The sequence below is a fragment of the Phacochoerus africanus genome, chromosome X (genome assembly GCF_016906955.1).
Source record: "Phacochoerus africanus isolate WHEZ1 chromosome X, ROS_Pafr_v1, whole genome shotgun sequence".
In the NCBI taxonomy this organism is placed as follows: Eukaryota; Metazoa; Chordata; class Mammalia; order Artiodactyla; family Suidae; genus Phacochoerus; species Phacochoerus africanus.
This window is the reverse complement of record NC_062560.1, coordinates 92,724,771-92,749,590: the sequence shown is the minus strand read 5'-3', so window position 1 is coordinate 92,749,590 and position 24,820 is coordinate 92,724,771. Positions and strand designations below refer to the sequence as shown.

The 24,820-nt window shown below is 46.4% G+C and overlaps 2 protein-coding genes across 5 annotated transcripts in view; one reads left to right on the top strand and one right to left on the bottom strand.

Moving 5' to 3' along the window:
• The window catches only part of COL4A6 (collagen type IV alpha 6 chain), a 319,377-nt gene extending 309,136 nt beyond the window's left edge, over window positions 1-10,241 (top strand). For all 3 annotated transcript variants that reach the window (XM_047764999.1, XM_047765001.1, XM_047764998.1), the window contains 8 exons: window positions 2,209-2,325; window positions 2,636-2,797; window positions 2,969-3,067; window positions 4,296-4,442; window positions 5,155-5,271; window positions 6,469-6,660; window positions 7,361-7,647; window positions 8,614-10,241. In XM_047764999.1, the coding sequence (XP_047620955.1) occupies window positions 2,209-2,325; window positions 2,636-2,797; window positions 2,969-3,067; window positions 4,296-4,442; window positions 5,155-5,271; window positions 6,469-6,660; window positions 7,361-7,647; window positions 8,614-8,874 (1,382 nt within the window). In that variant the 3' untranslated portion in view covers window positions 8,875-10,241. The remainder of the gene's footprint in view (window positions 1-2,208; window positions 2,326-2,635; window positions 2,798-2,968; window positions 3,068-4,295; window positions 4,443-5,154; window positions 5,272-6,468; window positions 6,661-7,360; window positions 7,648-8,613) is intronic.
• A 1,619-nt stretch (window positions 10,242-11,860) lies between these two features.
• The window catches only part of ATG4A (autophagy related 4A cysteine peptidase), an 83,187-nt gene continuing 70,227 nt past the window's right edge, over window positions 11,861-24,820 (bottom strand). For both annotated transcript variants that reach the window (XM_047764579.1, XM_047764581.1), the window contains 4 exons: window positions 24,036-24,181; window positions 22,704-22,760; window positions 20,615-20,723; window positions 11,861-12,413 (listed from right to left, as the gene is read on the bottom strand). In XM_047764579.1, coding sequence (XP_047620535.1) covers window positions 12,343-12,413; window positions 20,615-20,723; window positions 22,704-22,760; window positions 24,036-24,181 — 383 coding nt within the window. In that variant the 3' untranslated portion in view covers window positions 11,861-12,342. The remainder of the gene's footprint in view (window positions 12,414-20,614; window positions 20,724-22,703; window positions 22,761-24,035; window positions 24,182-24,820) is intronic.

The following is a 24,820-nucleotide window of genomic DNA, read 5'->3' as shown; positions in this document are numbered from 1 at the left end:
AACAAACAAACAAATTTCCTGCTCTTCTCAATATCTTTAAAACAATTTATTTTAAAAGAACACAGCAAATATCATGCCCCCCACCCCAGGAACCTAAACTCTCATTTGATTATAAAAATCAGTGTACAATGAAGATTTGCCCCTAGGAAAACTTCCTAGGAATGATCCGTGTCCCTAAGATCCCTTTATCCAAATAACATTAAATGATGCCATTCGTTTTCATATTTTGCCCTAAACATTGAAAGCCTGCATTTGTATATTGCATGTTTTGTTTGTTTGTTTGTTTGTTTGTTGCTTTTTAGGGCCGCAGGTGTGGCATATGGAAGTTCCCAGGCTAGGGGTCAAATCGGAGCTAGAGCTGCTGGCCTACACCACGGCCACAGCCACGCCAGATCCAAGCCATGTCTACACCACAGCTCATGGCAAAGCCGGATCCTTAACCCACCGAGGTCAGGGACTGGACCTGAATCCTCATGGATCCTAGTCAGATTCGTTTCCGCTGAGCCATGATGGGAACTCCCAATATGGGGTTTGGTTTGTTTGTTTGTTTTAGGGCTCTAACAATGGAGTGAGTTGGGAAGATATGGCATCTTGCATTTTCATGTGATAATTTAAAGTGTCTCATTCTTAATCAAAGAAATACTTGAGCTTTTTTTTTTTTACTACTTGAAGATAGTAATACCTTTATTTCAGGTTTAATGATGTATTGGTATAATTATCAAGAAACAGGTGAAGAGGAGGTGGCTCCAAAAATTGCCTTGAGTACAGACGTTATAATCTGTGTGCTGCCCACACTTACTCTATGTGGTGTCTTATTTATTGGTTTCGCATGATTTCAGCGTATGTATATATCAAAATGTACTTTTAGGACAAAAATACAATATGTCTTTCTCTTCAGATTTTGCCCTTTGTGAAAAAGAAAAATCCTTCAATGATTCATCAAGCCATAACTGACAGTGCTAAAAGTAGCGCATGTGGCTTTGCAACTGGTTTTGCTTTTTGTTTTTACTTTGTTTCTTTTCCAGACTTCTAATAATTGGAGACTTTTCCTGAAATTTATTTTTTCCTCCTCTGTCTTGCCTCAGTATTCAATTAATTAATGATCTGTTAAAAGACACCCAAATTAACTAATCCGCCATCTTTCTATATAAGTTTTCATGGATACACTATTAACTAAATATGAGAAATTCAACATTAAGATTTTGGGATTTTCTTGTCACAAACAAGAGTCTCAACCACCAAAACAACTTATCAACCAATTTGAATATATTCCTCTTCATTTGAATATCTTCCAGAATATACCGAATTAATAAATACATTTCTTCCATGTTCCAAGAACAAAAATAGATATCTACATTTGTATATGTGGCTTTGATACATTTTCCCATCAAGATTACCATCTATGTTTTCGATGTGTGCACATGACATAAATCTTCTGTAATTGGTTGCTTTTTTTTTTTAGGTTTTTGAACATACTATAATAGAAATCATTCCACAAACAAAGCATGTAAAGCAGTATTAAAATTTGAGCAAATGAGTATTATGCAAGGAACCTTAGGTAAATGGCTATTCATTCTCTTTGGCCAGAAAGGGAGAAGAGATTTAGGCAATTAAGCAAGCATTCAGCTGATATCATGAATTACCTATAAAACTGTGTTCCAGCTTGCCTGGAAGACCCAGACCTTAGCAGAAGAAGGGGAGCTACACTGGGAGGAGACACAGCGCCCTTGCCACCTCCATCCTGCTGAGCGGGCATCTGTTCTGACTCGTTGGGGCTTGTGCCCCACCTCGCTCTATAACCTTCTCTGAGCAGCCGCAGTCAGGACCAGCTAACTTAATGAAATGTACAACAGGGACAGTTAGGTTTAAAAGCACTTTAGGGAACTTCAACGCCAGGGGCTGCAGTCATACCTTTTTGTCTTCCTCATTTGGGGCAAATCTGGCTAACATACATCTGTTACCAGTGACCTTGGGGAGCTAGAACTTTCCGCAGCTCTAGCCATCCCAATTAAATGCGGTGCCAGCTGCAGAGCCAGGAGTCCCTGGGCCCATGGGCTGTGCTGAGAAGGGAGCAGAAAGAGAGAAGAGCCCTCTGCTGGCCTCGGGCTGGTCTGGCTCCTACCTAAGGGCTTCTGTTTTCTCCGAGACAGCCTGGCCCGCTCTTGGGCACAAAGAACCCCTGCAGCCCTTTGTATTTATTCTTTGCAGGTTTCCCAGGTCTTCAGGGCCCCGCTGGTCTCCCCGGTCCCCCAGGCCACTCCTTGCCTTCAGTCATAGCAGGACAGCCTGGCGACCCTGGGCGACCAGGCCTAGATGGAGAACGAGGTAAAGACGGGACGCGCAAAGAGGGGCTGGCCGTCACCTTGTGTCTGGAGTTTGGGGAGGCCCTGACCACAGTCCAACCCCATGGCCACTGCTGGGCCGCGTCTGGGCCTGTGTGGCCTCACACCCCTCCCCCTGCAGGGACACAGGGGGCTGGAATGGGCTGCCTTTTGCTAAAAGGGTTTGGGAAGGTCTGGGCCCTGGGGACCCACGGAAGGCGAGGGCACATTAGCTTCCTTTCCATCCCACGACCTTCAGTAATGGTGGCTTCCTCTTCCTTCTGCCCTCATCCCTCTTCCTATCTTATCCCTAGGCCGCCCAGGCCCCCCGGGGCCCCTAGGTCCCCCGGGGCCATCCTCGGATCAAGGCGACTCTGGAGACCCTGGCTTCCCTGGAATTCCTGGTCCTCGAGGGCCCAAGGGAGACCAAGGAATCCCAGGTTTCTCTGGCCTCCCAGGAGCACTGGGACTGAAAGGTATGACTGCGTGGCTGGCCACTGCCACCCAGAGACGGCCCCTTCCTGCAGCGCTGGGGAGAGAGGGCCACCCATAATGCCCGTCAGGCCACTGCCTCTGCCTAGTTTCAAGCTCTCACCACCGGCACCACTGTTCCGGGCCCTGACTTGCTTTCCTTTGGACTTTGCCAGGCATGAAAGGGGAGCCTGGATTCATGGGGATTCCAGGCAAGGTTGGGCCATCCGGAGACCCAGGATTTCCCGGGATGAAGGGGAAAGCAGGGCCAAGAGGTGAGTTGAGAGCATGTGCTGGGCTGATCCCGAGCTCCCGGGAGGGGTCTGGGGGTACCATTCCCGCTCACCACAAAAGCAAGCCTGATTGCCTGAAACAGCTGGATCAAGCTCCTCCAGGGAGGGAGTTTCTCGCTTTGGGGACACCTCTGCCTCCATCCATTCCCAGGACTGAAGCCATTGCTGCCTCGTCACCATGGATCCTGCCACTGATCTCCCATCTCTGCATTGTTTCTGTGTTTGTGGGTGTTGGGTTTGCACTCAGATCACCATTCACCCGTTTGCTCCACCCAGAAATGAAGAACCACCCTTTCCATCCTTAATCACCACCCCCTCACTCTGACGCGTCCAATCCTGAGGGCTGTGTCTCCAAAACATGCTTTGCATCCAGTCCCCTCATTGCCTCCACCGCTACCACTCAGGACCAAGCCACTAACCTTCCGCATGTAAATCACTGCGGTGACCTGCTAACTGGTCTCCCTGCTGCCATTAGGCACCTCCCTTAACAATCATTTCTCCAGAGAGTGGTCACAGAGGTCTCGTAAAAATGAAAATCATCTAGTGGCTTCCCACGGCGTAAGAACAAACTATGGCCATGAAGCCCTACGTGATGCCTCCCTCTTCATCCTCAGCACCAGCCCTTCCCCTTTCCTGCTCACTGAGCTGCTTTCACACTAGTCTCCTTCAATTAGCCCAAAACACCACACTCCAGCTGGCCACAGGCCCTTTGCACATGCTAGTTCTACTTGAAGGACTCCTCCCCACTCCCCAGCTCCTTCTAGTGCTTCAGTGGTCTAAGCTTCAGTGTCACTGCTTACAAGAGGCTGCTTATCACTTTCTCTAAAGCAGGTTCTCCACCCATAACCCTCTCTGCTCCCTCCCACTGTCTCTGCACTGTCCATTTCCTCTGTAGCACTTCTCGCAATTTGCAGTAAGATTAACGCTTTTTGTCAGGTTATGCATCTCTCATCTTCACCACCAAACCAGCTTCTTATAAAGGTCTTACTCCTCCACCCCCTGATCTGCCAGGGCCTGGACACAGTAGGCACTCGCAGAAAGACTTTTTCAGTGAATTCATAAGCAAATTGGCTTGTCTGGCTTCTAGTAGTAAGCCAGCTAGCTGGGTTTGGGGTCCTAGGCTGTGATGCCAACTGTGATGCCCACCCTGGCCACCTGCTCTGCCTCTGCCTGACATTTCTATTTCTATTTCTATCCCACCTGCTCACAGGTCTTTCTGGCCCTCGAGGTGCTCCTGGCCAAACACCAATTGCAGAAGCTATCCGGGCTCCTCCTGGACCCATGGGTCTTCCAGGCATTGATGGTATTCCCGGCCTCACGGGGGACCCTGGGGTCCAAGGCCCTATAGGCCTACAAGGTAAGGAGGGTGCCAGAGAAAGGGGACTTTGTGGGGAGCAGAGACAGCCTTGGCTGGGACGCTGAAGCAACTGGCTGGAAGCCCCAGGTCTGAGGGCGCACCTTCATCAAGCATCTCCTCAGCTGCTTCACAAAGTTTCCAAGCTTCTTGCCCGGAAGGAGGGCCAGCAGTTGTATTTGGCATCTAAGAACTGTGGGCAGAGCAAAGCAGCTAATCCAGACAGCTTGTCCTCACTCACATGCTGCTGCGGGAAAGTAGGGGATAAAAAGCAATGAGGAAAGCCCAGGGATGGGGGACAGGACACCCAACTTCTAATCCCAGGTTTCCCCCAAATGGAGTAAGCTAGCAGCCTCTCTGGGCCTCTGTGTCCTCATTTCTGACCTGGGACACCAACAGTGGCTCTGCGCCCTTCCCAGCATTGCCAGGGGTGGGATGGGGAGAATGAGGGGAAGGGAAGGGGCTGTGGGTATGAAGGGGCTCAGAAGGGCTCAATTCAGAGTGGAGTCCCAGGGCCAAGCTTTGGGGATGTGAACTAAGGACTAGCTCAGGAGGCTCAGCCGTGAGTTCGGCGAGCCTTCCAGGGTGATGGCTGATGCGCCCTCTCCTGGTGAGTCCTGGGCATGACATGCAAGTCCCCTTTTTCCAGGGGGAGGGCCCTTCTAGACCCTCCACATAGAGTGCAGAGCTGTGGGCCTTCCTTCTCTCCTTGCAGGTACCAAAGGTTTACCTGGCATCCCTGGCAAAGATGGCCCCACTGGTCTCCCCGGCCCACCTGGGGCTTTTGGTGATCCTGGTCTCCCTGGACTGCAAGGCCCTCCAGGATATGAAGGTCTGGTGATGTCAGCACTAGGGGGCAGGGGGCTTCTGTGAGGGTTTGAGGCTTGGGGGTGAGTCGGAATCTCAAATCCTGGAATTAGGAAACGTGGTGGTAAAGCTTGATAGTGCTAGGAGGCTGGAAAACTGGGCTCTAATCCATTCGCTCCCCCCCCCCCCATTTCTGAGCCTGTGAAGGATTAGAACCTTCCATTCTAGAAGGCAAAGGACTGCTCCGAATCCTTTTTCTGGGTTCTCTTCTAGGTTTTTTTTTTTTTTTTTTTTTTTTTTTTTTTGCTTTTTAGGGCTGCCCCTGCGGCATATGGAAGTTCCCAGGCTAGGGGGTAGGGGTCAAATCTGAGCTACAGCTGCCGGCCCACACCACAGCCACAGCCACGCAGGATCCGAGCCGCATCTGAAACCTACACCACAGCTCACGGCAATGCCAGATCCTCAACCCACTGAGCGAGGCCAGGGATCGAACCCGCAACCTCATGGTTCCTAGTGGGATTCTTTTCTGCTGCACCATGACGGAAACTCCTCTTCCAGCTCTTAAGAGCTCTGACTGGATACTAGAGCAGGACCCCCTGCCCTGCAGCTCCCCTCTTCTACCCAGGGATTTTGACATGGATGGAAGGGAGGGAGGTGGTTCAAGGCATAAGAAAATCGGAGATATGGCTGTTCTGCTACTTACCTCCCACTTTATTATCAGAGATGGCAAATCAGTTGTCCCGAGCAGAGAAGAGTCCTGAGGCTCGCTGGGCTGATCATCAGCCATGTCTGCCCCGGGCAGGAAAGGATTTTGCCCCACTAAGCCCACCTCTGCTTTCGCTGCCTTGGATTCAGCAGGTCCTGATGATCTCTTCTGAGAGCCTGCAAGGCCGGCTGGAGAAGTAGCCCCTCTGCCCCCTCATTCCCTTCATCTCCTTGTAATGAACCCAACCAAAGCTGAGTGGCTGTGGGAGGGAAGCTGGGTCCTGTGCTTTGCACAATGGAGACTGCGTAGCCGGATACATCTGAGTGGGCGTTCTAGCACCACCACTTACTAGCTGAGCCTCAGTTTCATCATCCAAAAATCGGGGTGATAAAGTCATGAGGCTCAAGGGAGCTAATGCTTATGTATAAGGCGCCCGGCTCAACGCTTGGCACAAAGTCAGGAGCTGCTGTTACTGGTGGCGCCTGTCTCATCCCTTGTCCACTCTCCCCCTCTCAGGAGCTCCAGGGAAGCAGGGCCCCTTTGGGATGGCTGGATTGCCCGGGCAGAGCGTGAGAGTTGGTTACACCTTGGTGAAACACAGCCAGTCGGAACAGGTGCCCCTGTGCCCCATCGGGATGAGCCAGCTCTGGGTGGGCTACAGCCTGCTGTTTGTGGAGGGGCAGGAGAAAGCCCACAACCAGGATCTGGGTAAGTACTGGCTCAGCCAGCCAGCCCTGGCCATCTGTCCCCACAAGGACCAAGAGCCATACGCCTCACTCCTCCTTGGCCCCTTGGGGGGGGCCCGTTGCTGGATAGTGGGTTACAGGCACCAGCTCTGGAGTCAGGCAGATCTGAGTTCAAATCCCGGCTCTGCCACTTACTAGCTGCTTACTCTGGACACGTTATTCAAGCTAAGCTTCTGCTTCCTCTTCAATGGAACAAGGCTAATTCTAGTACATGTCCCATAGGGTGGAGTAAGGATCATAGGAGTCACCCATGTAAAATGCTTAGAACATTTCTCACATATTGAAGCATCTGTTAAACATTATGCTTAGAGTAGTAATAATAATATGGCCTGCGGGCAACAATGATTACTCAAGAATGAATTGTCTACATGGGTGCTGACTCTGAATCCCTCTAGTAGATGCTGGTTTTACAAAGCAGATTAATTAGGGAGTCATGATTCAGCTTCGAAAAAGATGTTTTTCATTATCCAACTTCCCTGGTGCACTGAAAATCGGATTTGATCAACAGACTTCAGGATTGGGAGAGAGGGAGCCTTTGCGCTAACACAAGCCATTGGATAGGACCCCAAACCACCATCTAGTCCAGTTGTAGTGGCCCCAGGGCCAATCCCATCCCCGCCCCCTCAGCCAGACCTGACCTGTGCCCCCGCCCCTCCTTCCAGGGTTTGCTGGCTCCTGCCTGCCCCGCTTCAGCACCATGCCCTTCATCTACTGCAACATCAACGAAGTGTGCCACTATGCCCGGCGCAATGATAAATCCTACTGGCTCTCCACTACCGCCCCCATCCCCATGATGCCCGTCGGCCAGACGCAGATTCCCCAGTATATCAGCCGCTGCTCTGTGTGTGAGGCACCCTCCCAAGCCATTGCCGTGCACAGCCAGGACATCACCATCCCGCAGTGCCCCCTGGGCTGGCGCAGCCTCTGGATCGGCTACTCCTTCCTCATGGTAAGGCTCTGTGCTGCCCCCCCTCCCGCTCCCAGTGTCAAGGCCAAGGGCAGAGAGTGCTGGGAGGGAAACCCAGGGCTTGAAGGCACCCTGGGAAGCCAAGCCTGGGATGTGAGATCAAGAGGTCCACTTGCGGAGTTCCCGTTGTGGCGCAGTGGTTAACGAATCCGACTAGGAACCATGAGGTTGCGGGTTCGGTCCCTGCCCTTGCTCAGTGGGTTAAGGATCCGGCGTTGCCGTGAGCTGTGGTGTAGGTTGCAGACGCGGCTCGGATCCCGCGTTGCTGTGGCTCTGGCGTAGGCCAGTGGCTACAGCTCCGATTCGACCCCTAGCCTGGGAACCTCCATATGCCGCGGGAGCGGCCCAAGAAATAGCAACAACAACAACAACAACAACAACAACAAAAAAAAGAGGTCCACTTGCACTCAGTAGGTGACCAACTGTCACCCTAAAGAGTGTGGTACAGATTGAATGTAAAAGTCCCAAGGAAGGTGACTTCAGGATAAGAGCTATTCCTAGATCTGCTGGGGGGAGTGTGTGACCCGCTTGTGGAGTGTCCTGAGCGCTCTCCTTTCCCCGGAGCACCCCGCCCAGCGCTCTGTGCAAAGGACTCTGAGAAGAACTGCATTCTGAAACCTGTTGAATATTCCGTCACTTAGCCTTTGATTGATTTGTTAGTGGAAATGTGGGCTGGGGGGCGCACCTAACACACATGAGACTTGCTGAGACAGCAGCAGTTTGGGAAAGGCTAGCTGAGATGCAGTTCCATGGGGGGGGGGGGGGTAGGTGGGTACTAGGGAGCTTGGAGGGGGCGCTCCTGGCCCTGAGGCTACACTAAGGAGGAAGTGCACCCCCGGCCCTAAAACACAGCCTTTGGCCCACTCAAGTCGAGGGCTGGAGCCTGGAGCAGCAGGGCGCTGCCACCTCTGGGGTGCCCAGCTCACAGGTGCCCCCTGTCTGTTGCAGCACACAGCCGCTGGTGCTGAGGGTGGGGGCCAGTCCCTAGTGTCCCCTGGCTCCTGCCTCGAGGACTTTCGGGCCACACCCTTCATCGAGTGCAGTGGTGCCCGAGGCACCTGCCACTACTTTGCCAACAAGTACAGTTTCTGGCTGACGACAGTGGAGGAGCGGCAGCAGTTTGGGGAGGAGCCGGTCTCTGAGACGCTGAAAGCCGGGCAGCTCCACACCCGGGTCAGCCGCTGCCAGGTGTGTATGAAAAGCGTGTAGGGCGGCTCCTGCCACTCTGCCCCTGGCCCTTCCCTCCTCCACACAACGGTCACCTCACAAACCTGATCGGTCTGAAGAAGGAAGGCCTAACTAAGCCCTTTTCGCCCATCTGTCAAGTTGTACATTGGAGTCTCGTTTGGGCCACTGGTCACTCCAACCCTCAGGCCCCGTGGACGAGCCGCCCATCCTGCTGAAATGTGCTGTCCCCTTTCAGTCTACTTGGTGCTACTGTTTGGTTGGGATGTTTGCATGACTATTCATGGCTACCTCAGAAAGACCTGCTGGACCACCACTTTCGTAGGATGCTAGCTAGCCTTCCTTACCTTCTTAATCAGAAAGCTCTTCATGATAGCTGATAAGTCACTTCTTTATGGCCAGAGGTCACCGCACATTATGTGGCTTAAACTAGAACCCCGTGTTTGTGCATGAAAAAAATTTCTCTGGCTCAGCATTCATGGATGGTTCAAGCCTGCCCAGGGCAAGCTCTTACACTTCATGGACACCCACTGTGTCTAGGCAGGCAGCAGAGCTGGAATGAGGTGTCAAGCAGTAGCCCGAGGTGAGCTTTGACTCGTATTCTGTAGGGGAGAGGCTGGAAGGCCAGCTGCCAATAGGGGCTCATGAACTTCCCAGGATCATGGACAAATCACTTCCTCCTTGCCTGCTCCCTCCTCAGCCAGGGGCTCCCCTGGCTCAGGGGAGACGAAAGGAAGCACCAAATGTGGCCTGACCCATGAAGGGCAATGAGAAGCGCAGCCCTTTCTCCTGGGCTGTGGCGGGGGGTTGGGGTGGGGGCATGGAGAGGGGGATGGGTAAGGAGGCATGAATGTTGCTTTCGACTCCAGGAACAAAAAGGTAAACCCCTTGTCCCACTCTCTCAGAAGCCCCCGTTTCTGCCAAATGCCATCCCGCTGTCTGCAAGGTGGCAAATCGAAGCTGCAGTGTTGGTTCCTGTGCTTGGTGATGCTGTGAGAGCCTTTCCACTAAAATGCCTCCAATGGCTCTTTCACGGGTAGTCTGTTAAACCATTTTAATACATTTTTAAACCCTCATAAAACTCTAGCACACTCCTCACTTTAGCAGTTGGCAGACCCAAAGCGAGCCTGAGTTGACTATAAAGGATATTGTATTCTGTTTAGGGGGATTTGTTTTTACCATTTCCTTTAATTATCAGTTTTACCAGAACACTTAGCTATGTTGACATGAGGCATCCTTCCAGGTGATTCTCTTTTCTTAAATATTATGTAAACTGTGCCAACACAAACAAGGCATAATCAGTATAATCTCAACTATTGTTACTTTCACCTTCTGCGTATTAAACATGGTGTCAGCTTTGTACACTGCAAATAAAAGAAATTCAACATGAACATGTGACTCTTGACATCCTTTGATGAAAACTTTTCTAAAGTCCATCTCACTAAAATTCCCAAGGCCCCCTCACAGCCATGGGGGTTCCTGTACTGCAAGTCAAGCTTTATAACAAAACAGTGAGGCCTGGAAAAATACAACTGAAGTCGAGGGCTCAAAATGTCTTTCAACGGGCAACAAATCCACAACCTCTTTCAAGATAAGCCTACAACTGGAGTTCCTGTTGTGGCTCAGTTGGTTAAGAATCCGACGTAGTCTCTGTGAGGATGCAGGTTCAATCCCTGCCCTTGCTCAGTGGGTTAAGGATCCAGCATTGCCGCAAGCTACAGCATAGGTCACAGATGCAGCTCGGATCCAGTATTGCTGTGCCTGTGGTGCAGGCCTGCAGCTCTAGCTCCACTTCGACCCCTAGCCCAGGAACTTCCTGATGCCACAGGTATGGCCATTTAAAAAAAAAAAAAAAAAAAAAAAGCCTACCACTGTTTCTAGCCTCATCACATGCTAGAGTTTTCAAAAGGACTTCCCATTTCTCTGGGGGCTCAGGATCATGTACAGATAAATGGAAAGTAGAGAAATTTTAAAGTCATTAAAATCAGATCTACGATCTATGTGCATGCATTTGTATATGCATAAAACATATCCTCTGAAGTATAAACAAGAAATTAATAACACTGGGAGCATTCAGGGAAGAAAACTGACCTGTGGAAGGGAGACATTTCACTGAATACCATTTTGCAGCAAAACTTTAGAATTTTGAACTGTGGGAATATATTATCTACTGAAAAAAAAGGAATCTAAGGAAATAAGTGTTCAAATATTCCTAAATATACAAAAAAAAACAAAAAAAAAAAACCCACCTTGGCTTGGTGCTGCTAGCTTTCAAACTGTAGTTGCTGGCCTTCCTAGGGACTTGGTTGAGCATGGAGGCAAAAGGTATCCAGGCTAAGGCAGCCAGAAGAACCAAGTGGGAAGATACGGCTGGGACATGAAGTGCAGCCACACGGGAGGAGTGGTCAGCAAAGCCAATTTGATGAATATGTGCTTTAATATTTAGTACGTTGCTAGTCCTGGAATGTTTTGGAATTGTATCTGGTGCACAGATTGTCACCACAGGACTAGGTCTTTCCAGTTATGACTGTCAACCAAAATGGAGTTAAATTCAAACACCATTTGTAATTTCTCAAGCAAAAATCAACAGTTTAAGTCAGTGACTGGCCAACTACAGCCTGTGGGCCAAATCCAGCCCACCTCCTGGGTTCGTAAATAAAGTTGATTGGCTGACGTCCAGGCTCATGTGGATGCACTTTGTCTATGGCCATTTGGGGGCTTCACCAGCAGAGGTGAGTAGCTACACGGCCTGCAGAGTCTCAAACATTTCTTCTCTGGACCCTGACAGAAAAAGTTTGCAGACCCTTGATTGAAGTGATAATGATTTAAAGGCAGGCTGACACCTGACCAAAGTATCAGTAAGCATGGGGACAGTGACCCAACAAATAGTAAAGTTTCCTCAAAGAGGAAGGCGATCAGTAAGTGTACATTTGATGTCATTTCTTTGACAAGCGTCTGGATATCAATTCTTTCAATACATATTCAAATAATGTAACAGGAACTTTTTCTCCCTGATGCAATGATTATCACTTTATTATTAGAGCAAAAGAACAGACTGCTTCTTAGTGTTTAGCCCAAAGAGGTCAAACCTGGAAGGGTGAAGAAGCACAGGGTAACCATCTCTTATCTGCTGGTGCTGGAAGCAAGGTGGGAGTTGCTATCTGTCTTCCAGACATCCACCTCCTCATTTCAGTAGCTGAAGATGTGCTGTGGCCATGTAAGGAGCTGGGAAGCAAGAGACAACTTCTAATCTTTCTGCTCCTGGATTCCATGATTGTTTTAGTTCTTTCGGGGGGGGGGGGGGGGAAGGGTGTTATTGTTCATTTGTTTGTTTTTTTCTGAGAAACGGTGATTGGCTCAGTCATGATTGCTATCAAGTTCGTATGCTGTTGGCATATCAGGCACTTGCTGACTAGAAGAGTTTTATGTGATGAGCTCATGTTCTTCTGTTGCCAGACGGAAGACAGATCTCCCAGTTGAGTTCCCACTATTCTATATGCTCAGAATCTCGAAATCTTCCTCCAGGTCAAACTCCTCTAGGTGTTCAGTAGAGTCAATGAATTCTATCAGAATACAGAAATGAGAAAGAAAAGCTTGATGCTTTGGTTCAGGTGGTCATTATGTTACTCAGTAGTTAAGACCTTTTTTTGGTTTTTTTTTTAAAGGGCTGCACCTGGGGCATATGGAGGTTCCCAGGCTAGGGGGTGGAATTGGAGCTACAGCTGCCAGGCTACGCTACAGCCACAGCAATGCAGGATCCTTAACCCACTGAGTGAGGCCAGGGATCGAACCCGCAGCCTCATGGTTACTAGTGGAATTTGTCTCTGCTGCACCACAACAGAAATGCCAAAACCATGTATTTTTCAATTGCTTTGCTACAGAAAAGCTTTTGTAGGAGACTTAGAGGTGGGACTACTGCCAAGTATTAGGAACTCTTGGAGTTCCCATCGTGGTAGAGTGGAAACGAATCCAACTAGGAACCATGAGGTTGTGGGTTCAATCCCTGGCCTCGCTCAGTGGGTTAAGGATCTGGCATTGCCGTGAGCTGTGGTTTAGGTCACAGACACAGCTCGGATCCTGCATTGCTGTGGCTGTAGCTGTGGTGTAGGCCGGCAGCTATAGCTTCGATTTGACCCCTAGCCTGGGAACTTCCATGTGTAACGGGTGCAGCCCTAAAAAGCTAAATAAATAAACAAATTTTTTCAAAAAGGAATTCTCTATAAAGAATCAAAATAGTAAGTTTTGGGGCCAAGACAGTGGAGTAGAAAGACCCTGAGCTCACCTTTTCTCACAAGCCTACCAAAATCACACTACCTATAGAACAACCATCAGTGAAAATGACTGGAACCTACCAGAAAAGACCTTCTACAACTAAAGACATAAAAAAGGAACATAAAAAATGAGACAGGAGGGGTGGATTTACAATATAATCAAATCCTATACCCCCTGGATGGACAACTCACAATGTGGAGAATACTTATATTACAGAGGTTCTCCTACAGGAGTGAGAGTTCTGAGTGCCACGTCAGGCTTCCCAGCCTGGGGGTCTGGCACCAAGTCCTCATAGCACTGGCTTTGAAGGCAGCAGGGCTTTATTGCAGGAGCCCAACAGAATTGGAACAAATGGAGGCTTCACTCTTTAAGGGTACACACGAAAGTCTCGCATGCACTGAGACCCAGGGCAAAAGCAGTAATTTGATAGGAGCCTGGGCCTGACCTACCTGCTGGTCTTGCAAACTCTCCTGGAGAGGTGAGGATGGCTGCGGCTCACCTGGGGGACATAGATACTCCTGGAAGTCATATTTGGAACATCCTGGCAGCTGATATACTGGATCACTAGTGCCAAGATCTGGCCCCTCCCAGCAACGTATAGGCTCCAGTGCTGGGACACTAAAGGCCAAAATAACTGGGTGCAGACAGAGCCCCACCCATTAGCAGACAGGCTGACACAGGGCTTCCTGAACCCACAGCTGTCTCTAGACATGCCCCTAGACACAGCTCTCCCCACCTGAGGGACAAGACCCAGCTCTACCCACCAGTGGGGCAGGCACTGGCTTCTCCTGCTAGGAAGCCTGTGTAAGACTCTAGTCCAGCCTCATCCAACAGGGGCAAGAAAACTACAATCCTACAAGGCAGGCCAGACCCTAGCTTGGGACCAGCTGGGCCTTGGCCATGCCCACTAGCAAGCCAACATGACTCTTGAGATGCCTCAGATCCTGTACCCAACTGTCAGGAATCAGCCATAATCTGAAATGACCTCTGGGATCTCTGGCCCTGCAGCCAGACTCCAGGTCCACCTGCTAGTAGTCTGGAACTAACCTCAGGATCTGGCTTCAAATGCCAGTGCATAGGCAAGAGCCCAGAGCCTTTAGGACCATAACTCCAGCCAACAGTGAGCCAGCACTAGCCCATAGGATTCCCCAACCAGCCATCTCGTGACCAGGCCCCACTAAACAGCAGCATCCATGCAGGGTGGGGCCTGGCAACCAACCAGACTAAGGGCCAACCAAGCCTACCAGACCAACCACATAGCTAGTCTACCACAACAGAAGGACCCATGCAGCCTTCTTAGGGGGAAGCCCTAGAGGATATAGCTTGAGTAACAAGAGGGAAGTGCATTGCTGGGACATATAGGGCATTTCCTACAGAGAGCCACTTCTCCAAAGTCAAGAAACATTAACTAACTTATCACATACATAAAAATACAAATAGCCGACTTAGACAAAATGAGGCAACAGAGTAATATGCTGCAGATAAAGGAACAAGATAAAATCCCAGAAGAACTATGAAGTGGTAATCTACCCAAGAAAGAGTTTGTAATGGTTGTAAAGATAAAGAATTTGGGAGGACAATAGATGCAAAGAGCAAGAAGTTAGAAGGTTTTAACAAAGGGCTAGAAAATACTAAAAAACAACAAAACGGTGATGAGGAATACAGTAACAAATCAAAAATACTCTAGAAGGAACCAATGGGTAGTCTGTGCAAATAGAAATCAAAAGAAAGCCAGAATGGCAATACATCAGGCAGAATAGACTTTAAAATAAAGACTGTTACAAGAGACAAAAAAGGACACCACATAATGATTAAGAGATCAATCCAAGAAAAAGATATACCAATTGTAAATACATATGAACTCAACATAGAAGCACTTCAAAAAAAATATATATATATATATAAAATTGACAGTGACACAGCAATAGTGGGGGACTTTAACACCCCACTTATATCAATGGACAGATCACCCGGACAGAAAATCAGTAAGGATACACAGGCCCTTAAATGATACATGAGACCAGATGGACTTAGCTGATATCTACAGAACATCCCATTCAAAAGCAGCAAAATACACATTCTTTTCAAGTGCACATGGAATATTTCTCCAGGACAGGTCACATGCTAGGCCACAAAACAAGCTTTGTAAAGTTAAGAAAACTGAAATCATATTAAGCATCTTTTCTGACCCAACACTATGAGACTAGAAATGAACTACAAGAAAAAAAAAAAAAACACAAACACGTGAAACTAAATAATACTACTAAAAATGACCCCAATGGATTACTGAAGAAACCAGAGAGGAAATTTAAAAAAATACCTAGAGACAAATAAAAATGAAAACACAATGATCCAAGACCTATGGGATGCAGCAAAAGCAGTTCCAGGAAGGGAGTTTATAGCAAGAGCAGTGTACCTCAGGAAACAAGAAAAATTTCAAATAAACAACCTAAGCTCACACCTAAAGCAACTAGAGAAAAAAAAGGATAAATAAGACACAAAGTTAGAAGGGAAGAAATCATAAAGATCAGAGCAGAAATCAATGAAATAGAAACAAAGAAAACCACGGAAAAGATCAATGAAACTAAAAGCTGGTTCTTTGAAAAGATCAACAAAAGTGATACACCCTTAGCCAGACTTATCAAGGAAAAAAGGGAGAGGGCCCAAATCAGCAAAATGAGAAGTGAAAAAAGAGAAATTACCACCAACACCACAGAAATACAAAGGATCATAAGAGACTACTATGAGAAACTATGTGGCAATAAAATAGACAAACCGGAAGAAATGGACAAATTCTTAGAAAGGTACAATCCTCCAAGTCTGAAGCAGGAAGAAATAGAAAATGGGAACAGACCAATGACCAGTACTGAAATTGGATCAGTAATCTAAAAACTCTCACCAAAGAAAAGACCTGGATCAGATAGCTTTACAGGTGAATTCTACCGAACACAAAGAGTTAACACCTATCCTTCTGAAACTATTTTAAAAATTGCAGAGGAAGAAACTTTTCCAAACTCTTTCTATGAGGCCACCATTACCCTGATATCAAACTAGACAAAGATATCACACACAAGAAAGAAAATTACAGGTCAATGTCACGGATGAACATAGATGCAAAAATCTTAAAATTCACTGGGAACTATGTCTAGTCATTTATGATGGAGAATGATAATGTGAGGAAAAAGAATGTATACATGTATGTGTAATTGGGTCACCATGCTGTGCAATAGAAAACTGACAAAACACTGTAAACCAGCTATAATGGAAAAAAAATATTAAAAAAGAAGACAAAAAAAAAAAACCTCCAATACATGAAAAGGATCTTTATGCTAGTGATGCAAGGATTTTTCAATATGCACAGTAAGTGTGGTACACCACATTAAAAAACTGAAAAATAAAAAACCACATGATCATCTCAGTAGATAAAAAAAAAAGCTTTTGATTAAATTCAACACCTTTAAAAAAAAAAAACACACAGCTGCATCCATGGAATATGGAAGTTCCCAGGCCAGGGATTGAATCTGAACCACAGCTGTGACAATGCTGGATCCTTCAACCCACTGCACCAGGCCATGGATTGAACCCACACCTCCACAGTGACCTGAGCTGCTGCAGTCAGATTCTTAACCCACTGTGCCATAGTGGGAACTCCTCAACACTCACTTATGATTAGAAAAAACTCTCCAGGAGTTCCCGTCGTGGCACAGTGGTTAACGAATCCGACTAGGAACCATGAGGTTGCGGGTTCGATCCCTGGCCTTGCTCAGTGGGTTAAGGATCCAGCGTTGCCGTGAGCTGTGGTGTAGGTTGCAGACGCCGTTCGGATACCGCGTTGCTGTGGCTCTGGCGTAGGCCGGTGGCTACAGCTCCGATTTGACCCCTAGCCTGGGAACCTCCATATGCCACGGGAGTGGCCCAAGAAATAGCAAAAAAGACAAAAAAAAAAAAAAACTCTCCAGAAAGTGGCCATAGAGGGAACCTACCTCAATGTAATAAAGGCTATATATGACAAACCCACAGCTAACATCATACTCAATGGTGAAAAGCTGAAAGCATTCCCTCCGAGATTAGAAACAAGACAAAGATAGCCACTCGCACCACTTTTATTTAGCATAGTCTTGGAAGTCCTAGCCACTGCAATCAGAGAAAAAAAGAAATAAAAGGAATCCAAATTAGAAAAGTAGTAGTAACTTGGAGAAGAGACTTGTGGCTGCCTGATGGGAGGGGGAGGGAGTGGGAGGGATCGGGAGCTTGGGCTTATCAGACACAACTTAGAATATATTTACAAGGAGATCCTGCTGAATAGCATTGAGAACTTTGTCTAGATACTCATGTTGCAACAGAAGAAAGGCTGGGGGAAAAATGTAATTGTAATGTATACATGTAAGGATAACCTGACCCCCTTGCTGTACAGTGGGGAAAAAAATAATAAAAATAAATAAATAAATAAAAATAAAATAAAAAAAGAAAAGTAGTAGTAAAACTGTCACTGTTTGCAGATGACATGACACTATACACAGAAAATCACAAAGACACTATGAGAAAACTACTAGAGCTCATCAATGAATTCAGTAAAGCTGCAGGATACAAAATTAACATACAGGAGTTCCTGTTGTGGCACAGCACAAACGAATCTGACTAGGAACCATGAGGTTGCAGGTTCGACCCCTGGCCTCACTCAGCAGGTCAAGGATCCGGCGTTGCCATGAGCTGTGGTGTAGGTTGCAGATGCGGCTTGGATCTGGCATTGCTGTGGCTGTGGCAAAGGCCAGCAGCTACAGCTCCGATTAGACCCCTAGCCTGGGAAGCTCCATATGCCTTGGGTATGGCCCTAAAAAGACAAAAAGACAAAAAAAAATTAACATACAGAAATCTATTGCAGTTATAGACACTAACAACAAACTATCAGAAAGAGAAAACAAGGAAACAATTCCATTTACTAATGCACCAAAAAGAATAAAATACCTAGGAATAAACTACTTAAGGAAACAAAAGACCTGGACTTCAAAAACTAAAATGCTGATGAAAGACACTGAAGATTTCACAGATGGAAAGATATACTGTGTTCCTAGATTGGAAGTATCAGTATTGTTAAAATGACCCATACTACCCAAGGTAATCCATAGATTCAATGCAATCCCTATCAAATTACCAATGACATTTTTTCACAGAACTGAAGAAAAAAATTTTAATTGGTATGAAAACACAAAAGACACCAAATGGTCAAAAAATCGAGAAAAAGAACAGGGCTAGAGGAATCACACTCCCTGGCTTCAGACTATACTCCAAAGCTACAGTCATCAAAACAGCATGGTACTCACCAACATTGTAAATCAACTATACTTCAATAAAACTTCTAAAAATGAAAAAAAAATAGTATGGTACTGACAGAAAAATAGATGCATAGATCAATGGAACAGGATAGAAAGCCCAGAAATACACCCATGCATTTATAGTCAATTAATCTATGACAAAGAAAGTAAAAATATACAGTGGAGAAAAGACGATCCCTTTAAGACGTGGTGCTGGGGAAACTGTAAAAGAATGAAATTAGGAGATACTCTAACACCATATACAAAAATAAACACAAAATGGATTAAAGACATAAATATATGACTGGATGCTATAAAATTTCTAGAGGAAAACACAGGCAGAACACTCTAACATAAATTGCAGCAACATTTTTTGGCTCCTTAAGAGTGGTGAAAACCAAAGTAAAAGTCAACAAATGGGACCTAATTAAATTTAAAAGCTTTTGTACAGCAAAGGAAACCATAAACAAAATGAAAAGACGACCCACAGAATGGGAGAAAATATTTGCAAAATATGTGACCAACAAGGGATTAACTTCCAAAATATACAAACATCTCATACGCGCAATATAAAAAAAAAACAATCCAATCAAAAAATGGGCAGAAGATCTAAACAGACATTTCTCCAAAGAAGCCATTCACATGGCCGATAGGCACATGAAAAGATGCTCATCGCTAATTATTAGAGAGGTGCAAATCGAAACTACAACGAGGTATCACCTCACACCAGTTAGAATGGCTAGTATCAAAAAGTCTACAAACAATAAATGCTGGAGAGGGTGCAAAGAAAAGGGAACCCTCTTACACTGTTTGTAGGAATGTAAATTGGTACAACTGCCATGGAGAACAGCATGGAGGTTCCTTAAAAAACTAAAAACTGAGTTACCATATGATTCTGCAATCCTACTCCCAGGCTATATCTGGAGAAAACCATAATTCAAAAAGATCCATGCACCTCAATGTTCACTGCAGCACTGTTTACAATAGCCAAGACATGGTTATAACCTAAATGTGCACTGACGGAGGAATGGATAAAGATTGGTACATGTATAAAATGGAATATTATTCAGCCATAATAATGAGTGGAAGAATTCTATTTGGGAATTCCTGTTGAGGCCCAGCAGAAAATGAATCCAACCAGCATCCATGAGGGTGTGGGTTCGATCCCTGGCCTTGCTCAGTGGGTCCGGGATCCGGCATTACTGCAAGCTGTGGTGTAGGTCACAGATGTGGCTTGGAGCCCACATTGCTGTGGCTGTGGTGTAGGCCGTCACCTGTAGCTCCAATTCGACCCCTAGCCTGGGAACTTCCATATGCCACAGGTACAGCCCTAAAAGGCAAAAAAAAAAAAAAAAAAAAAAGAATAAATAATTCCATTTGCAGTAACATGGATGGACCTAAAAAGATTATCATACTAAGTGAAGTCAGTCAGACAAAGAAAGACAAATATCATATGATGTCTCCTATATTGCAATCTAGAAATAAATGATACAAATGAACTTATTTACGAATCAGAAAACAGTCAGAAATCAAACTTCTGGTGACCAAAGGGAAAAGGTGAGGGGAGGATAAATTAGGAATTTGGGATTAACATATACACACTCCTTCATGTAAAACAGATAACCAACAAGGACCTACTGTATATAGCATGAGGAAATCTATTCAATATTGTATAATAGCCTATATGGGAAAGGAATCTGAAAAAGAAAGGATATATGTGCATGTATAACTGAATCACTTTGCCATATACCTGAAACTAACATAACATCGTAAATCAAGTATATTTCAATAAAGAAAAGGAATCAGACTCACTAGACCTGTTACGTAGTCCTATTCACAGTGATGAAGATGAGGCTCTGTAAGACCTCTGAGGTACCTTTTGAATTACCCCTGGCTTCTGATTTGTTTTCTGAACCAGACCATGAAAAAGCTATAATCATTTTGATGATATTGCATGGCATTTTCGCATGGAGCTCATTTTCTTCTATTATCCTTCTTTGAAATTGGCAAATACCAGCTCATCGGAAGATTAAAATAATCAGAAGCACCATTCCTTGATTAGTCCAGCTGAGGAGAAATTTTTCATTCCACAGAAAGCATGATCCACAATCGCATCCATCTCATTAATCAACTGTTATCCATGGGTTTACCGGCCAGAATGTTCCTGAACAACAGCTTACCTGCCCCAGTGGTTGTCACTTCTGGCTTGGCTGGAGGAACAAAGGGAGGCCAGTGCGGTGGATGTTTCTGAACTAATTCAAACATCCTTAAATTTTCCTTTAGAATTTCCTGAGGAGACACAGAAACTGTTAGCAACACTGCAAAGTCACTACATTTCTGTCCAACTGGCAAACCCCAAGGCACTCTGAACCCTGAGAGAGTGGCCTGGTTGTTGAAAGGTGAAAGCAGAGGCCTAGCACAAAGACTCATACTCTATACTTGGCCCATCTGAAGACCCAGCCCTTTTCAACTCTATGTGCTGTTGTCCAGGAAGGAAAGACACTGGAGGGGGTATCTGGTGGAAAGCCCTGCTCCATCATGGGCTTCGGGTCACCTGTCAGGTGCAGAGGACCAACTCAGTTTAGGAGTGACATGCTTCTGAAGTGTTGCTGCCCAAGAAATGTTGGTTAATCAGATTAAATCTGCCCCCAATGAATACTGGTTTGTATTGGCATGATTTCAGTTTTATTCCAAGACTTATGGTATACGTCCTAATTTAAATGGCACAGCCTTTTTATTTATTTTTTATTTTTTTATTTTTTTGGTCTTTTTAAGGGCTGCATCCGTGGCGTATGGAGGTTCCCAGGCTAGGAGTCAAATCACAGCTGTAGCTGCCAGCCACAGCCACAGCCACAGCCACCTGGGATCCGAGCCACGTCTGCAGCCCACATCACAGCTCACAGCAAGGCCAGATCCTTAACCCACTGAGCGAGGCCAGGGATCGAACCTGAATCCTCATGGATACTAGTCGGGTTTGTTAACCACTGAGCCATGAAGGGGACTCCTAAATGGCATAGTCTTATCAGAGAATTTTCATTCTAACTTTAAATGTGACATAAATATAGTTTTGCTGCATTCTGAAATGCAAGTATTGCCTCTAGAAAATAATTCTCCATTACATCTCAGCTCATTATTAACTGGGTTTCAGATTCAACCAGGGACTTTAGTGCTAATTATTTGTTTGCTTGTGAAGAAAAATCTTCCTTATGCTTAACAAGAGGCTCTGAGCTTCCATCTCTCTAATCCCTTTGTTTTGCAGATAGGAGAACATCATGTTTCCTGCCGCTCCATTCAGGGCTCTTTAAACTATTCCCTATGATGGCCCTTCATTCTTTCAATAAGTGTTTATCAACATCTTCACATATTTGGCACATGTTAGAAGTGAAGGATGAGGGCAGGAGATACAAAGATTGCGAACCAGCCAAACAGTAAATACCCTTTGATTTTAAAAATGCCAGAAAAAAATAACCTGCTTTTGTATTTACACAGATTTCTGCAGACCGTGTTTACTGCAAGTGGCACTGTGCCTATATTTTATATAAATAAGACAGTGAATAAAAAGGCAAGTCCCTTAAACCAAAATGGAATACATTAAACTGTAATGGACCACTAAATAAAGAGAAGAGCAGTTTGGTTTCTTCAACCATCTCAGTGTCATAAACAGGGTAAGGAAGAATTGGGGCTGAGCTATACGAAATTGGCATGTGTAGGTTACAATGGTAGAACGTTAGTTGATTATTTCATTGACCTGTAGGCTTAGTGAGATGAAACATTCAGTAGCTAAAAATATCACTTCCCTGACATTCTAAGCACATTCCAAACAATAGGGGTGTTTTGTTTGTTTGTTTTCCCCAAAGTTATGTATAATTCCCCACATCTTAGTTTCTTTCTCTTCCAGTATTGTCATATCAGGCTAGGTTTACGTTACTATAAAAAACCATCTTGGAAAGGAATTATATTGAACAACATTTTTTTGGTCTTTTTTTTTTTTTTTTTTTAATTGCTGCACCCGAGGCATATGGAGGTTCCCAGGCGTAGGGTCGAATCGAAGCTGTAGCTGCCAGCCTACGCCACAGCCACAGCAGTGTGGGATCCAAGCCATGTCTGTGACTTAGACCACAGCTCACAGCAACGCCAGATCCTTAACCCACTGAGTGAGGCCAGGGATCGAACCCACATCCTCATGGATACTAGTGGGGATGGTTAGCCACTGAGCCATGACGGGAACGCCAACATTTGTTTAAAACCAAGAAAAACATGTCTCTTTACCTTCTGAACAAGGCTACACCAGCTATCAAAGTCTTTCTCTTCTTGGCAGAAAAATCCCTTGGAGGAAAGCAAAAGAACAAAGCTTAGAACTAGGCACCAAGGCGGGCCCTTGGTATCGCAATAACATGGAGCCGTTGGCCCAGAGTTGTAACGTTGGATGTGGGCTACTCCCTTTGGATGTGCTGTCCCAGCAATAAAGGAGGAAGATTTTCTGAACTTCTCTCTCTCCCAGTTCAGTGCCTCACATGGACACACACATTTGCTCACTCATATTCACATTTTCTCACATGCACGGGCTCACTCTCCCTCTCCTCTCCCTGCCTCTCTTTTATTCTGTTCCTTTCCCTTTCACCCTGTGTCTTTGCCTCCCTGTCCCTCTCCAGTAATGAAATATACTGTGAGAGAAAGTAACTTGAAGACCAGTCTCCAAAGCACAGGATTAATTCCATTACATTTAGTAATCTATTAAAAAACATCCATCAGGACCGGCAAACAAAAGCCAAATAGTACTTTTAGCTGGAGGCATTGCTTCAATTCCTTAAGGTCAAAGCCACATTATGATCTAGAAGAATAAAGAGAACCATCAGCCTCCTTCTCCACCGTCAGAACCATCCTACAAGGGTGAAAGAATGGCCCACGACAAGAGGAAAACTCTGGCGGCTCTCTCTCACTGGTGCTTTATCTGGTTAAACTGGAAGAAAAGATGCAGACAGGCACCAGAACCACTGGTTCCTTCCCCAGCTGCCCCCTCCGTGTGTGCACAGCCGTCCTGTTTCTAGCGGGGAGACCCTGCCACCTCCTGGACTGTGTGCCCAGAGGAATGGACACTGTCCACCCAGGAGGTCTCGTGCCATTTCTCCCTCTCTGCCGATGCCTCATCTTATTCCCTGGGCCTGCGAGGGCAATAATTAGAGAGCATGAAGGAAAAGGGGAAAGTTGCTAACGCTAATAACACCTAACATTTCTAGAATACTTAACAACGTGCCGCACTGCGCTAAGTGCGTGGCATGTCGTGTACCTCGCACATCCCTAACAAGGAAGGAACTATTGTGTGGCCCATCGGAGGGGTGAGAAGGCGGAGGCTCAGAAAGGTGAAGGGACTCGCCCTAAGTCCGGAGCTGGTAAGTGGCTTGGATCCCAACTTGAGGAATCCCACTTTCTCAAGGAAGGGCCCATTCCTTCCCCACTATGTGACACGACACTACCTCTTGTGGGGGTGGGGAGTGAACATTCTTTTGCCGCTCTCCACAGCAACCTGGGTAACTTCCAGGGAACCAAAGTGTGATAGGGCAGCGCTGTATCTCTTGGCCCACCCAACCTTCAGATACCCACCAATGCCACTGAAGGATCCAAGTTCAGGATGTTCATTCGCTGGGGGGGCTGCAGACAGTGGAAAGTCTGGTCGTCAACCATTCCATTCTCTTCAGTGTCCACAAAGGTCTGGGTTGTGTGAGGGTCCAGGAAAATGAGCTCATCACCTGTTTTGAATGAGACAGGCTTAACCTTTGAAGAACCAGCAGCCTGGACCCACCACTGGCCCTGGGAGGAGGTGCTCTGGTTGAACCCTCCCTTGGTGACAATGAGAATGAGATGACAGAGAGCCTGAAGGAGGGTGAAACATGCTTGAAGGAAGCCGCCTGCACCCAAAGCCAATCGTCCGATGTGAAGACCTGCCCTAACATTTACATCGCCTCCAAAGTCCAAGTCCAGAAATGGAAAGGGACAGGTTTGGGAAAAGGGGGGAAATGAGCAACCACAGATGACAGGGCGGGCTCTGTGAGCAGCAGCAGCCAAGAGGCGGTAGGTAGAATCACCAGGCCATGAGTCTAGGTGCCATCAGGGAGCTTCCTGAATCTTTCGACATTGGGAAGCATCTTGCTCTCGACCATTTGGTTCCTAGAGCTATGGTCCAAGAGTACATGTGGGAAGGAAAATGGCCTTGGCCTCCGAAAGAAATGGGAATGCTGGCTCTGCAATGGATTAGACACCGGGGAACTGACTTCTGGGCTTGATTTGCTAATCAGTTAGTCATTGTTAGCACGTCGGTAATTCCTGACTTGGTCACAGGAAAAGCAGCACTGATACACCTTCCGGGGAAAACTCACTTAGAGATGATC